The sequence below is a fragment of the Solea senegalensis genome, linkage group LG15, assembly GCF_019176455.1.
Source record: "Solea senegalensis isolate Sse05_10M linkage group LG15, IFAPA_SoseM_1, whole genome shotgun sequence".
Taxonomy (NCBI): domain Eukaryota; kingdom Metazoa; phylum Chordata; class Actinopteri; order Pleuronectiformes; family Soleidae; genus Solea; species Solea senegalensis.
The window spans coordinates 4,766,265-4,782,787 of record NC_058035.1 but is presented as its reverse complement, the minus strand read 5'-3'; the positions used below and the strand labels follow the sequence as shown (position 1 = coordinate 4,782,787).

Sequence of the window (16,523 nt, the reverse complement as noted above, 5' to 3'; positions counted from 1 at the left end):
CAAAAGTATTCTACTCCCTTGCATCCTTCTTTGTATGCTTTTGTGTTAGTCACAATAAGTCTAGACTTCAGAATTTAAGCTTTCTACCTCGTTTCATCCATTCTCTGCTTCTCTTCCCTCTGGCCACAGTGAAAACTCTCCTATCACATTATAACATTATAGAAAAATCAGAAATATTCAAGACTGGCAGTTTATCTGGACCCAAACACAGCACATCAGTAAATTCAAACTCTGTCCTCAACAATCAAATCAAAAATATCTTTCGGATGAGAGTTGACATGATTTGAGTATTTGTCCAGTTATCCTTTTCGTCCCTACCAAGGCCTTGGCATTTGGGTTGGCCTTCTTGTCCACAATGAGCTTTGCCACCTTGTAGTGACCACAGTGGGCAGCAACGTGCAGTGCCGTAAGGTAGTCGTTGGTGACGTCGTCCACCGGGACGTCGTGCTGGAGTAGCAGCTGGACACAGTTCAGGTGGTCGCCCTGAGTGGCCATGTGGAGCGGTGACAGACCATTCTACAGGTGGAGGGAAGAAGGAAAGAAAGAGAGACGGAGAGACACACACACACGCAGACGGACACATAGATGGACAGACAGACACGGTCAGTTAGGGGCGTGACCGTGTGCTGCACAGACAGACTGTGGAGGAAGTTGTTGAGGAGGGTTACAGGAGGAGCATTGTTATAACGAGGTCATTACAACAATGTCAACTATTTTGTTACACTGGTCGTCCTGCGTGGTCAAACTGTGGGGCTACGCAGCGGAGACAGGCTGTTCCGGAGAGGTCGCCGCACGCACGTTATGGAGACACTGCGGCAACACTACAGCAACAACAACAACAACTGACCAGCTATCTGATTATATCACAACTTCAAATGGCTCTGGGTGGTTAGCAAATCAAGGAAAACCGTCTCTATTGCAGTGTTATTATCAATGTTTATCCTGTTTTGATGTGAAGGTCTGTGACCTGTCCTTTTCCTATTCTGATTTAAACAATACTTCCTGAAATTGACTGTCCCAGTAGCTACCTTGGTCTTGGATAGGATAGGTGCTCCTCGGTCGAGTAGAATTTCTACCACCTGCTCGTGTCCGCTCCTCGCCCCACAGTGAAGAGGTGTCAGGCCATCCTGGAAAAGTAAATGATGGGAAAATTCAAATCTCAGTCACTGCTTTTAAAGTTGAATAAGTTTAGTTTAAAACAAATTACATGGGGCTTCCACACTTATACCCTTATTAATTATACATTAACTGGCCAACATGGCATACAATGAGATTTGTCTCTTTGCACAAAATATATACTGCAAACAGCACTTCTCACCACAAAGTTTACATTTTACAGACACCTATGGATACACAGGTGGGAGTAGGAGCCACTCTCACATTCAGTATGTGCGAAATACAAAAAATTTAGACGGCACTCAAGTCTCACCTTGGTCTTTGCATCAATTTTGGACCCTCTGTCCAGAAGCAGCTTGACCATGTTGCTGTTGCCCCTTTTCGATGCCACATGAAGTGGTGTGATGTCATTCTGAGCAAATGAGAAGAAGAAATGTCAGCAATCAAATGAAATGTAATAGGCAAATATTATCTTTACCCATTTAAAGACTATTATTGAATTGTATTAATTCATCACATACAGCAGAGCATTTCTCATCATGCAGGTTGAAGGATCAAGATCCAGTTTCCGAGGCTACACTCATCGTCACCATTATTATTATTTTGTAAATTAAAAAGTCGATATCAGTAACTGTATAAACTTGTAACCTGATACAGTTGTTGTGTATCTCCCCCCATTTTCTGTCCCCCACCTTTACCCATTTCACCCCAACCGGTCGAGGCAGATGACCGCACATCTCTGAGCCTGGTTCTGTCAGAGATTTCTTCCTGTTAAGAGGGAGTTTTTTCTCTCCACTGATGCCTAGTGCTTGCTCATTGTGTGAATCTTTGATGTTGTCTATGTACAGTGCCTTGAGATAATGTATGTTATGATTTGGCGCTATACAAATAAAATTGAATTGAATTGAATTGAATGTGCAGGATTTTGTCTCAACATATGAGATATTTCACTATTTCCCCCCTTTCTTCTTGTTAGTACACCTCCCAAACAGCAGAGGGCAGAATAAACTCACCCGAGCCATGAAGTCCACTGCAGCTCCTCGGTTCAGCAATAACGTGGCCACATTGATGTTGCCATAGTGAGCCGCGATGTGGAGGGGGGTGAAACCGCTCTGGAGGTTAAGAAGAGCCGCACAACACAAACACACACACACACATCATATTACAAACTATGAAACACTCATGTACAGTTTATCAGCTCATTTGAGACCTTTAGCTTCAACAGTGGCTCTCAAAGGCCTGTGGTTGGCATTCAGTCACACTCCATCAGACAGGGACACGTTACACTACACACTGTTACACTAACACCTGACTTTTCTCTCACAGTGGCAGAAAAAGTCTTCGTGCTGAAGCATCACACATGGACCCAGTGGTATACTGACAACTTTCAGTGTCAGTATACTGTGTGGGCCTCTATATGCTTTTATGACTCTGCTTTACACAGTAACACTGAGACAAGTACACTTGGATTAAGTAGCCCAAAGGGTAACGTACAAGAAAACGTACACAACTTAGATGTTATTTATGGCTATTACCATAAAATCACAACATTCAACATGTACAAACACTGCCCTGCAAATGAACCTGATGTCCATATGTAGACGTCTTAATCAAGAGTCACTTCCTGTCAAAAACCCCTGGATTAGCAACAGCTGCCAAAACAACAAAAGGACAGTGGAAAGAATCTGTGAGGGAGTCTCATAGTAAAGCATTTTAATCTCTTGAGACCCTAACACACATTATCTGCTGCAAATTGAGCGTCCATAATATCTACTCAAATGGATTTGTACAAGTGCAACCAGATCAGTGTCAAGAGGTAAACTATATTTACATTTCACACAAAAAAGGCCAAAGGAACATACAGCACTTGATCTCTTGTTTTCCTTCATAAAATCGGTATCTAATGCAGACTTGTCTACCACGTTGCACATGCCTCATTTAAACAAAGCCGGATAACTGGCGGCTACGCCAAAGCTAGAATTATTGCCAGCCCAAACAGTCACACCCAGAAGGCGGCACCATTGCATTAGTGTGACAAAAGGCTCCTTGTTGCCATGGAAGCGGTGTTGCAGTAGCTTGTTGCTTGGTCCCATGCAAAAATGCTCGAGGTGCAAGGATTCAGCACTGGAAGGCACTAAAATCACAGAGGGGGTCGACGAGTAAACTCAGACTGGCTGTTTGTTCGCTGGAAGGCTGGGCTCCTTTACAGCTTAATGGGGGGATTTGGTTGCCATGCAAGTACTGGACAAACCGCTGCTTTTTTTTCGGTGCATGATAACCACTTTTCATGCTAACACTGGTTATCATACTGTTTAATCGGTTTCATGGACAGGCTGTGTCAGGACACATTGGAACATTTTGTCAATAGTCACAAGGGTTTTGCCAAAAAACGAAAATAACAGCCTAAGCTTTAAGCTTTGGACACCATGAAACCATTAGAATCAAGAAAAACCTTGATACCCGAGCCTCCAGCCTCAGGAGTAACTAAATTAATATTATTAGTGTAACATGCACTACTCTGACTTTCTACATCACTAAAGATTATTCACTAAATGAATGAAGCAGTGACGAGTAGGAAGATGAGTTCAAATGGAAAAAGGGGGGGAAGTGTGAAGAGGGGGCAGCAGAAACATTACTGGATCAAGTCAGGGACACTGTTTTTTTTTTTGTTTTTTTTTACCCCCGGGCTTTTTTAATGAACTGCGATGAGAGACTACATAACGTACAGTATTGAGGTGTACCTCTGTTGTTCTATTCACCATCATCTACAAAGTCAGCCAAGAGAGGAGAGAACGGGCAGTTAGTGAGCAAAAACAAAACAAAACAGAGAAGCCTCCACTGACACAAAGAGGAGGAGCAGAGAGGAGGAGAAGGAGCTCAGTACAGAGTCCGTGGAAATAAAAGAAGCTGAACACAAAAATCAATGCAGTGTACGATTTATAGCAAACATGATTTTAAGCTTCAGAGACACACTCTCAAACTTAAAATCCTTTTCCAGCATAGTCCTTATTTCAGAGGCAATTACCGTACTGTTAAATGTCTAGTGGGTAAAATTTGGGTCATACTCAATTTTTATGGAGCCTTAATTTTCTATGGAGGCCATTATTAGCCCACAATGGACAAAGTACACATATTTTTTGATTTGATGCTAACGGAAGGCTATTAGGTTCTCTAACATGGGAAGGGAAGGGTGAGGTTATTTTACACACTGTACCTTTAAGGAATGAGGGTTTTGTTTTTTTTACTGTATATACAAACTTGAATCAAACTGTACTTCTGCTCCTTTCCCCTCTCTGCCCAAAAGACCATCAAACACAAATTTAACCAAGAAAAGCGATTAAAAAAGACACTGAAAACCAAAGACATCAATAAACAAAGATTTAAAGAGATAAAAAACAAAACAAACAACTGGAAGATCCTTGAGCCGAGACAGGCGCCACCGTCGCCGCTCACCTTCGACTCTACGTCCGCGTTGTGGTCGTTCTGCAGGAGCAGGGCCGCGGCCTTGGTGTCATCCTTGCGGGCGGCGATGTGCAGGGCAGGCAGGCGCACCTTGCCCTTTGTATCGTTCTCCAGGAGCAGGGACACCACCTGGTCATGGCCCTGCTGGAGAGCGACGGCGAGAGGGGTGAAGCCGTCCTGCATGTGAAAGGAAAGCAGAGGCGAGTCACTGGTGCTGGAGGGGAGCTGTGGCGCATCACTGTTGGATGTGACTGGATGTATCATATAATATAAGCAGGTTTAGTAGCAGATTAAGAAAAAAAGATGGTGACTCAACATTATATTTGGCTGCAGCTACAGGGGAGAGCAATGTAAGACGTATGAATTCTTCTGAAGTGTAAGAGCAAGGCATTGTGGTTGAAGATATAAATCATCTGTATATTGTACGAGTAGTGCTTTGTCAGGAGAACTGGCTAAAAATAGGTTTTGTTAGTTATTGCTTAAAAAGTAAAAGCTGCAGTGGACAGGATTAAGTTGTTAATTTACAGTCACACTATATGGACAAAAGTGATGGGACACCTGAGCGTTACACTAACAGCTTCCACTCTTCTTGGAAGATTTTCCTCAAGGTTTTGAAGTGTTTCTATGGGAAGAAAACCATCTCTTTATAGCCCTTGCTTTGAGCACTAGGCACAATCATGTTGGAAAAGGGTCTTCCTCAAACTGCTGCTACAAAGTTGGAAAGCATAGCATTTTTCCAATACTATATGTCTTAGTATTCACCAAGGCCGAGTCAAAAGCCTGAAAAACAGACCCCAATTCAACAATTAACAGGTGTGGCCAAATACTTTTGTCCAAATCGTGTATGTGAAAGATGACTCAAGACAATATTTTCATCTCTGACTTTTAGACTCTTTTCTGTGCTGGAATCTGTCCACCAAAGGGACTTAAATAGTAGTAATGGAAGAGCCAATATGAGTGCTCTGTCCCTCTCTATGAACTAATTTGTGATTAGTCAAAGCCTCTCATGGTGGACCTGAAATTGCAAAGGCTCTAAAAAGTGTCATGTTCTCTCTCAGGTAACTTTATTTATATTATGCTGGAAGGTTAACATGCAATCATTGCTCAGTATCACCAAAACATTCCTGCCGACTGTACATTTAAATAGGTGTGAAAAGGAGTAACAGTTATGTGTGCCATCTTCAAACAAGTCAAGGTTTACCTCCTGACTATGAGAAAACAAGACAGAAAACTGTGGAGTTAAAACCCCATGTTTCAAAAATAATGGAGATTTAAAATCCTCTCTGCATATAGGACATTGATGTGAGTTACATAATGAGAGGACGTGGTGGAAAAAGGTTTTAATGTATCTCCCACACACATTCCCCGTGTGATGCACAATTTAACTGCAAGCTCCCTGTTATAATCGTGTGTCAAATTGGATATTTCAGAATATGTGTATAAGCACATATAAGTATTGTTTATGTGCTAAAAAAAATTTTCTCTAAGTTTATACATGTCCGTCCTGAAGGGCACCGTTCAGCTATTCAGCCTGTAAATGTAAACCAGCGGACTATACACGAGCGTGGGTATATCATTAGTTTGTCTCCATACGCGTAAATGCTGGCGTGTGCTCATGTGCGGTGACGAGTGATTATGTGTAAGTACGGGATCCACAAGCTGAAGCAAATGTATGAGAGTAGTAGCGGCGGCGGCGGCGGCAGCAGCGGGTGAAGCGGAACCTCATGTGTGACCCACTCAAGGTCACTCTGCCTCCACCACCATACACTACCAATCAATGAAGCTCTGCCTAGTCCCTCGTGAAGGAGATGGGGAGAGGTGTAGGGGGGGAGGAGGGGAAGAGGCAGGCAGAGGAGGGGGGAGGGATTAAAAGACGGAGAGGTGGAGTACGAATGAGTCGTAAAGGACGAGCGAGAGAAGTGAAGACAGGCCAGAGACAGGGAGACACAGAACGAAGGGAAGGAAACAGAGGAGGAGGAGAGGAGATGAAGGTGGTTAGTACAACAGATGTAAAGAACACACATGACTAAAGCAGAGACAATGCATAACAGTACACGTATACGCACACACATGCACATTACAGTACCTCAGTGGCCATACTCTGGCTGGCGCTGTTCTCCAGAAGGAACCGCACCACCTCCAGGTGATTCTCCTGAGCTGCCATGTACAGAGGAGTGAAGCCATTCTGCACAAAACATCAACACCTTCATTAATCATCGACGACGACGACATGCTCACGTCTACTATGCTTTCCATGCAGGATCAGAACAAGTGTAATAAATGTGTGCAATATCTCTCGTACAAATGCTGCAACACCTGCAACAGTACTTTACACGTGCACTCTACCTATCAAGATTCAGGGTAACTACACCCTGAATCTTGATAGGTAGAGTTCTCGGGGCTGTGGGTTACAGTTCATACACTGACAGAATGTCTACTATATTTACTACCACATTTTATAGAGCGGACTCTAAAAGCCTGTACAATAAAATGTTCAAAATTGGCAAACCCTGTTTGAACTGACAAGCTTTGCTGGAACTTGTAGATGTTGTTTCATTTATTCTACACTGTAAGCTTTTCCCTCTATTCTACATGTAAGGCAGAGTGTAGATGCATGTAGTAAAGTAATACCATCAGAGAAGGTCAATGTGAATAAGAATCAGACATAATGTTATATATAACTGCACAATAATAAGCTTTTGACAAACACAGTGTTTAAGTTTACCACAAATTTGTTGATCGTGCACGTAATTTCAGGATGTTTTGATGTTTTAGACAACAGTGAGAGAGAAAATATTTCCTTTCACCTTCACCTGAAAGAGTTAAACGTAACGTGCCAGAGCAGCAGTTCTTCCCTGAGAGGCTGAGGCCTACTTGGCTTCATTCCAGTCTCTGTCAGTAAGGAGTGATTCCCTCAATGTCATTGACTTCATGAAACAGTATCTTCCAAACACGTGTGTGAATCAGCAGCAGGGCAAATGCACTTCATGCATTCTTTCTTCTTTTTTTTTGCTGTATTCACTATCATTTTGACATGTACTGTGTACGTGAGTCTGTTGAGAGTATAATAACCCACCTGAGACTGTGCATTGACATTGGCTCCATTAGTGACCAGCTCTTTGACGACTTCCGTTTGGCCAGCCAGCGAGGCTATGTGCAGAGCAGTGTTTCCTTTCTGGATTATATGGAACAACCACAGGGACATGTGTTAAGCTCTGTCCCACCTGTCTCGGCACATTGCTTGTGTGTGTGTGTGCGCGACAGTAGTCTGTATATATCCACATCACTATCCATGTGAGTCCCCTCACGCCGACCTCACTGGGTACCGCGCGCATACCAGCGCTGGCATGTTCCTGCCTTCGCTGCCAACTATGTGTCACTTCCAATGCCCTCCATCCCACACAAGATGAGCTCTCACTGAGCCTCTGCCATAAATAACGACAGGACAGGATAGCAGCAGGCTCCCTGCAGGATCTGTGCAGGTCTTTGGACAGACAGAGTCAAACCTCTAGGTGCTGTAGCTCAGTTCAGTCATTCACTGTCTGCCGCTTTATCCTCCACACGAGGGTCGCGGGGGCCACCGGAGTGCAACCTCACGCAGGGTCTCACACTGCTCGATAGTGATCATTTGACGAATTTATCATAGATTACACAATGTCATGCCTGCTGAGGCAGAGGCAGATCACCACACAATAGCAGCGCAATATAGTGCAATCCAGTGCAATAGCTCTGAATTATACAAGATATGTGACACTCGGAGACAATGACGGACGACCAATATCCACTCTTGCACAGCGATATCAGCTTGGAGCAACTCAAGCCTGATTAATTATTTATATTTGCTTTATTTAGGACGTGAAAGGGGGTGCTGCATCTAAATATTAAAGAAAACACTTGGAGAACACAAACCTCCGACAAGTCTACTCAGTTCTCCAGTGTCTGTACACTTCCCTGTCTCGCAAGTGAAGAATTATTTTAAAAGAATGTGGATCTATGGTCCAAGTAAGAAGTGGTCGGACATGTCCCGTATTTTTTGAGTTACGCCGCTCGTAACCAGCAGCCACAGACGTCTTTAGTGGAGGTTATAATTCCTCCGAGTCAGTCATGACATGAGCTGTTCACACAGTCCTACAGTCGTCACAAATCACAAATGTGATGCACCACATTAAAAACACAGACAAACACTGAAAGCTTGCAGAATTGATGGTAGATTTGCTAACCAGCTAATGAAACGAGGACAGAGCTGTGTGTTTAATTCACCCCTAACAGCTGCAGCACAATGTAAGAGGGGGTGGGACTGGATGCACAATAACTTTGAGCATGAAAAAGCCAACACACAGTGTAAATGTTACCAGACATCATCAATAGTAGTGTTTCCCTAAATGCATTTTGGGGGTCTCTAATCTCAAACTAATCTTGAAACTCCCTTGGGGTCACAATAAAGAATTTAATTGGGGAGATTTTCTCCTCGATCTTGAATATTTTATTGTGCTTTGTGGCCCTGTGGCAGAGACACTGATGAAGAGGGAGTAAAAACCCTCTGGGCACAAATCTGGCTAATGTTTTCACCTGTTTTCCATCTGTTCTGCTCCTAACGTCTGAGTAAAAGACGCTTCAGAGGAGGAGACCACAAGCCCTGATGTACTACAACACACAGAATCACACTGAACACTGTAAAACCTGATGAGTTAGCTCAACTCAAACTGTCTGAGGAAACCGACTGCCTTGAATCTTTTAAGGTTGAGGAGACGAAAATAGGTGATTTGAGTAAAAATGACAGAAATAGTTATTGTTAAAGTAATTAAGCTCATAGTAACGACTCCATTTTACGCTTATGTAGCATGTTTATTAACTTATTATGTTTTTAATATAGTATATTTGAATAAAGTAGGTTTTATTGCTTAATAAAACACTAATCTTCTGTGGTTTTCTACAAAAAAATGAATACATTCTGTTGTTAAATGATACTGAACTAATTTTGCTTTGATTCCGATGTTAAGTTCTCTTGTTTTTTTCCAGTTGTGATCCCCCCATGGATATCGATCTAATATTAAACCCTAAGAGCCTTCACACATGCAGTCCTCTTACTGTAACTGCATGCTGTTAAATCCACCACTGCAGCTACAGTACGTTTTGCACCGGAGCCAAATATAGTCGGCTATAACGTCACGGGTAGGTGACGGCACATACAGTTTTACCTTTGTGGCTGCATCCACAGCGGCTCCAAGCTTCAGCAGCTCGGCGACAACCTCTACGTGCCCCTCCTTGGAGGCTAGGTGAAGAGCGTTCAGACCATTCTGAGGGAAACACACATTCAGCGAGTTCAGTGCAGCTCATCTTTATGTCGGATTGTGCTTAATAAATCATAAAATATCTTAAAAACAAATCAAGTTTTCACAAAATTCACAACATTTTTGCTGATTCAGCAGTTTGATTGAAGCCCTTTGAAGGTGGAAGAGTCACATGAACACGTCAGCTTATTTCTCAGGAAACTTACCTGATTGCAAATGTTTATTTCCACCCCAGACTTGAGGTAGTCAAGGACCTTCTCAAGGTTCCCTGCCCGAGCAGCTCGCAAGTAACTGGCATTACTGTCAGACTGCAGAAGAAAAAGCAGAAGACAGGAACAGACAGTGAGAAGGTGAGTATGTCAAGTCACTGATGCTGTGACGGTTCGTCATACAGCAGCACAAAAGCACATAAGCATACGTTACTGTACCAGGTATAATTCTGTCGTCATTTCTCAAATGTCCAAAAGACATTGTAACAAGGGGAAAAACAAAGCCAATATCCACACGCACACAGAGTCCATTGTCAACGTCTACGTCTACTAAAACCCAAAAGTAAATCCACAAGAACGCCAGCACATCTGCCGCGTATCAACCCAACAATTGAAGTCGTCCTCCACCATCCGTTACATCCACCGAACTGTTATTTCAGCTTTGGTATTTCCAAATGTCGCCGATTCCCAAAGGTAGGAAGCAAAGTGACTGGGTGGTCCTTCCAGCTGCCACAGAGACCATGTCCCTCTTCCACAGAACTCTCCACACAATCCACCGGGAAGGCAGTGGTGTCACGCTGTAGCTGTGCTGCAAGGAGCAGAGCATCTCCTATTCTGCTTTGCTGTCCTTTATTTCACTACAGAAATAGAGCTTTGCACTCCAGAATAAAATGATGAGGCAAGCATGTTTGGAGCCTGTAACAAATGTGGTGTGCATGTGTACAGTTTGTTTGTGTGTGTGTGTGTGTGAGGTGAAGAGAGGGAGGGAGGGGAGAGAGAGATGGAAAGAAAGATGAGAACACACAGAGATGGAGAAAGCTAGATGAAAGAAGAGGGTTCATGTTAGTTTATGGTATAAAATGACACACAGCAAACTCGGCACATTTTCTCTTCCTTCTTCACAGCAGCCTTTTTGTAAATCTCAGCACTGGAGCAGCTGAGGGCAGGAGAGAGCGAGCAAGAGTGGTGGAAGCTGTAAAATGCTGCTTCATAACATTGGCTCCCAAAAAAATCCCTTGAATTATCAAAAAGACCAGATCTGCTAAATTTAGCCTCGCGTCCAAAGACATTTAGGATAAACACTGCAAACAGCGAGAGCGGTTATCTAACATTGTGCTCTCCACCTCCCCCTTTGGCCATGCTTTTCCAGAAATAACTCTGATGAACAGAGAGGGATCTGACCCTCTTTGGGTGAACGAGAAGACATCCTGCATGAGATTGTTCCTCTGATAGTGCTGCATAGAACTGTGAGAGAAAACAAGGTTCTCAAATGTATGCTCAGACATACATAAGACGGTGACGTTAACTGGAAACTGAGCGATTCGCAGATTACAGAAGACTTTTTCCCAGAAGACTGTTAGATAGCACCAGATCAAGCCACGGGTGAACGTAATTACAGTTGAACCGCTACCGTCGATAGATAGAAGCAAGATACTAAAAACAGTAAAAGGGTCAAAGAGGCATCATAAACTGGAGCTTATTAAAGACTACGTGGATGCTGTAAACAATCAAGTGGTCTTTAGTAGCAGCTTCAAAAGATGCACTGCTGCACTGTGCAGCAAAATAGGCCATTGACTCAGAAAACTCCCGAATCCAGTTGCTTTGCTTGAAAGAGTGGTAACAGGTAGAAACAGTGCAGATTAGGAGGACGAGAGAACTGCTTTTGCCTGTGCGTTACTGTGTAATCTGGCATGGAAAGAAATTACACTGATAACGGATGGAGGGTATGAAGGTGGAGTTATCTATAGGCGACTGGACTTGCTTAAGTTAACAAGCTTTCTGTTTTTTCAGCTCCTTCAATATTATTATTTCCTGGTTTCTTTGTTTTATGGAACAAGGAAAACATTAAAACTGAATCATTTTGGCTTGTGGACAAAACAAGACATTTGTTTTAATGGACCAAACAAGGACTCAATAAACGACAGCTTAATCAGTTAAGAAAATAAGCCCTAGAGTTGACTCTTTGACATAACTCAGCATAATGCGAGTCCTAAAGTCCTCGGGTTCACCCAGAGTGACCTGGACACCGAGAGTCCATCATTCTGACTTTGGCCATGAAACACTCTGGCTCCGGTCCAGTCTAAACTCAGCCAAACAGCACTCGCTCAATCTCTTCCAAACTCTTGTCATCACAGCGTCTCACCTCCACCACTGCACTGTACTTAACCACCGCACTTCCTCCTCTGTGTCTGTCATATCAAAATGAGTCACTGTGTGACTGCTGTTTACCAGCGCTGCCCAGAATTATCTTTGCAGTGAATGAAATATTATATTCTCCACGAGAGGGGAGATGCAAAACTGAGCGAGACAAACAAATGTCACTAACTCCTCCACATGCTCCTTCTGACCTTTACATTTCACAACTACCAATTATACTGTGATGGTTTTCTTCTTCAAGATGTTGAAAAATCTGTCAATAAACAAAAATGCCTAGTTTCCGTTCCACATTTCTTCACTTAAAATAAATATATATAAACTAAAAATAATATATACGGCGTGTACAGGTGTAATTGTCATCAGAATCAGAAATATCTTACTGATCCCTCGAGTAAATTGCTTTTCATTACAGCTACTCCTACAAAAAATAACAGAGATTCACAGTGTATACTAAGACACATATACTCAGTATATAAAATAAAAAATAATATACAATAATTATTTATTGACTGTGTCAAATACATTTAGTTTCATGTGGTTTTTTTTTTACATAAAAAACATACATTAAACTGACCTCTGGATTTTATTTTATTTCTGTTCATGTATATTTTTGAAAAAAATCTTTTTATTATTTTTTCCTTAACTTGTATTTGTATTTCACTGATTCCCAACCCTAGTTATGACAATAATATGCTTTTTCAAAGGCTTCAATTTGATGTCACTGTTTAAATATCAGTGTCTGTTGCATCTGCCCAGTCTTAAGTGGCAGCAGATTACGTAATCTTCATCCACTCGTTGCTCTCGTCAGTTTATCCCTTAATGCCCGCTGTGAAAACCAGTGACCAACATGTCCAAGCCTCCGTCCCCATCACGTCGACGACGATCCTAGAAGTCTTTGTGAATGGAGCATTACAGCGGGCGGAGCGGGAGATTAACGAGAGAAATATCATTAAGCCTCCACAGATCAGAGGTTCAAAGAAAATGGAGACATTAAAGACTAGGTAAGCCTGAAGGAAAGCATTAATCTAATGTCAGTTAGATGGAAGGATGGAGAGCGACACAAGCTGTAACTGGCAAGGCTGTGAATTATCATTCCCAATTATGGTCATACAAAAGTCAGAAATGCAGCTAATCTGGTATAAGAAATGTGAAAAATTAGAAAAATAAAATCTTCTCTTCTCATTTTAAATGAATAAAAAAAGTAGTTACTGGCTGTTGTCAGGAAGGAAAAGAGAAAAGGTATCAAAATTAAAGCTCACTTGTTTCAACAGTTTTGACTTCTGACACATTTGATTGTCAATAGTATTTGCAAAGTTATAAAATAGATAAAACACCTTACTAGTGAATGGTTGGTTTACACAAGTAGTAAGAGCAGGGGTCAGCAACTGGCGGCCCATGGGCCAAAACTGGTCCACTGGCATTAATATCTGGGCTGGTTATGTAAAAATGTTTTTTGAACCGTTTACTTTTCTTCACAAAAATGTCAAAGTCATGCAGAATTCAGAGCTACTATTCTGAAATAATATGAACTGAGTGAAAGAGTCGTTCTGTGCCAAACACTGTGGCATCTCTTAAATGTGTCATTTTTGTACGATATCGAATTGTTAGTAAGCTTAAACACAAGTTTTGCCTGATGAAGATATTATGTTTTGGCCCAGTATTCAAGGGAATGATTTGAACAACCCTACTGGAGTAGATGCTGTTCACTTCTTTACTAAAGCTGGGGATTCCTCACATTGTGGAGCAGTAGAGGGTTTGCTTACATTCTGCTGAATTGGCACTGACACAGTGATTACAGATAAAGGATGTATCAGCTGATTATGTCGGTCCCAGACTCCACACTGCACACTGAGTGCGTAACAACCTCTCACCTCATTTTGCAAGAAACACATAAATGTTGGCATTAGACAGGGTGAAATGAATAGTTGCTTAGATGCATTGTGATGTACGGTAGAAGCGGGCAATTCACAGATTAGACAGATAGGTAATAGTGCTTGTTGACTTTGTATAAGCTGCAGCTCGACTGCGTGGGGATAAAAAAACCAAATTAATTTCCTTTGAAAGTAAATGTTTTTATATACTCGGTATGTCATTTCTGCAGCGAGGCGTCGCTCAATCAAAACAATAATAAAAGAGCTCATTTGAAGACTGATGAAGATGTTTCATAGGTGGTTAACCCCCGAAGTTATACGAGAGATGTGCAGATGATGTCATTAATAGACGACCTAAAATAAATAATCTGTAATCTTGAATATAAATATGTATTTTTATGGATTTAAAGAGTGTTGGAAATGTTTTGGTACTACTCATGATTCTGATAATCCACTGAATATTTGTCAACTTCTTAAATATCAAATATTTTCTGGTTTGATATAACAAATACTTAATAAACATTGGATAATTTTGGTTAAGCATTAATAAAATCAACAGAGTAATCAACAAATGTCGCATACTATATCTTCAAGTTCATATTTAACTGACTGCTTACATTGTTTTATGAAAAGTAGCCACAGAAAACTAAGGAAACAGTGCATTTTTATCATGGAACTAAATCATTGACAAGATAAACATAATGAAATCGTTGTTTTTTTGGGAACGTTCACATGCAGGTTCTGCTCACACAAACAAAGACACACGGGACATGTTGATGTTATCGCCGTGGGCTTTGGGTGAACTGAACGAGCACAGAAAAAGAAGAGCCAAACCAGCAGCGGCTGCATTGTTTTACTTTATCCCCGCTCTCCTGACAGCACAAACGTTCAGTTATCCACAGCTCTATGAGCACAAAGCCAGGGGCTTCCAGTGGCACAGGCCACAACAATCACCTGTGCAAAAAAAAACCAAGAACACCACTGACCGACCAACTCATGACTCTTATTTTGAGGCTAAATATAGCAAAAGCTATTGATTAATTAATGCCCCCGTTTAATTGTCAACATGCTTGTGGCAGAAAATCGTTTGTAAGCCTTGGAGGCGTATGGATGTGAAGCACGTTATTGGCAACGCCATGAATGATAATCTATAACAGGAGCATTCAGACTCTAGAGCCTCCTCGGGTTTAAAAGGTATGTTCAGTTCAGCCACTTCTGATTCACAGCTCTCGTGACTGTAATACATGAGTGTAAATAAATGTTAACTTCAGCGTCACTCAGTAAGAAAGGGCCACATGATGCAAGTGGTTTGGACAATGTGGTGCCTCCTGACGACCACTAAGAGGAATAACTGTCACTTTACTGTGAGTAAAGCCAATGAATGAATGAATGAATGAATGGGAAGTTTCAGACTCCATTAAGTGTTTCGCCTGAAAAAACCTACAAATATATATACATTTCTCCACTGAACAAGAGGTTTACTGAGGATACTTGAAACGTGTTCATGTCTTTCACTTTCTCAAAAACAGCCCCAACACCTGAGATTGAGCATGCAATAAACACATAAACTATTAAGTAAACAAAGTCCTGAAAAAACATGCTTGTTGCCTCCATTTTAAAGTAAGAGTTTAACAGTTTTATAGAAGTCTCAATGCTAAACCAAGGAGATTATTTTAGCTTATTTTAGCATCATGACTAAAAAGTTGTTGTGTATTATTGTTATATCAGTGTCTGTGCACGCATATAAGCATATTTCCCTTACGTTAAATAATTCCCTTAAAGGTAAATTGGGTAAAATGTAACAATATTTATCAGTGAAGTCGCAGGTGTATATCCGTCTCCTCCCTCTTCTGTTCCAAGTGTGTATTATGTGGCCTCCAGTTGGCATCAAAACTCAAAATGTTTAGTTTGTCCATTGTGGGCTACTGTATTCTGGTCCTGATAAATATAAAGGGCTCATTCTGGGGTAATGAAAAGTCAGAAATTAATGTTTTACCTTTACCTCAGGACAACCTGGATGCGGTTGCTAAGCAGAATCAAATCAAACAGTTGGCTTTTCAAGTTCATATATTCCCCCTAAACACAGTTTGGGGGGTTTAGTCATAAAAAAAAGCATGATACACTCCCATACATCACTAAACGACAACATAAATCAATAAAATAAAGAAGCAAGAATAAATCCAAATGCCAGCACGACTCACTTGTGTAAGGAAGACGGCACCGTCTTCCACAGCCATGTTCACTCCTTTCCCCCTCTTTCTTTCTCTCCTATATGGAGGAACGAGGGGAAACCTGAGCCAAGAGTGGCCGTGCCAGCCACGCAGCCAAACACTTAACCCGCCATCAATTCAGTCAGTCTACTCTCTCTTTGTCATGAACTCATGGGGCCGGCATCCCACGCTGAGGGAAGAGTGAGG

At 41.8% G+C, this 16,523-nt stretch overlaps 1 protein-coding gene across 22 annotated transcripts in view; it reads right to left on the bottom strand.

The window, feature by feature from the left end:
• The window catches only part of LOC122781585 (ankyrin-3-like), a 125,251-nt gene that overhangs the window by 51,068 nt on the left and 57,660 nt on the right, over window positions 1-16,523 (bottom strand). For 20 of the 22 annotated variants that reach the window (XM_044045338.1, XM_044045337.1, XM_044045335.1 and 17 more), the window contains exons 2-10: window positions 10,076-10,177; window positions 9,777-9,875; window positions 7,655-7,753; window positions 6,665-6,763; window positions 4,570-4,755; window positions 2,130-2,228; window positions 1,430-1,528; window positions 1,029-1,127; window positions 319-516 (exon numbers count right to left, since the gene is read on the bottom strand). In XM_044045338.1, the coding sequence (XP_043901273.1) occupies window positions 319-516; window positions 1,029-1,127; window positions 1,430-1,528; window positions 2,130-2,228; window positions 4,570-4,755; window positions 6,665-6,763; window positions 7,655-7,753; window positions 9,777-9,875; window positions 10,076-10,177 (1,080 nt within the window). Of the gene's footprint in view, window positions 1-318; window positions 517-1,028; window positions 1,128-1,429; window positions 1,529-2,129; window positions 2,229-4,569; window positions 4,756-6,664; window positions 6,764-7,654; window positions 7,754-9,776; window positions 9,876-10,075; window positions 10,178-10,297; window positions 10,657-16,307; window positions 16,419-16,523 lie in introns of those variants that run through there. The other 2 variants (XM_044045341.1, XM_044045342.1) reach the window with 2 other exon arrangements.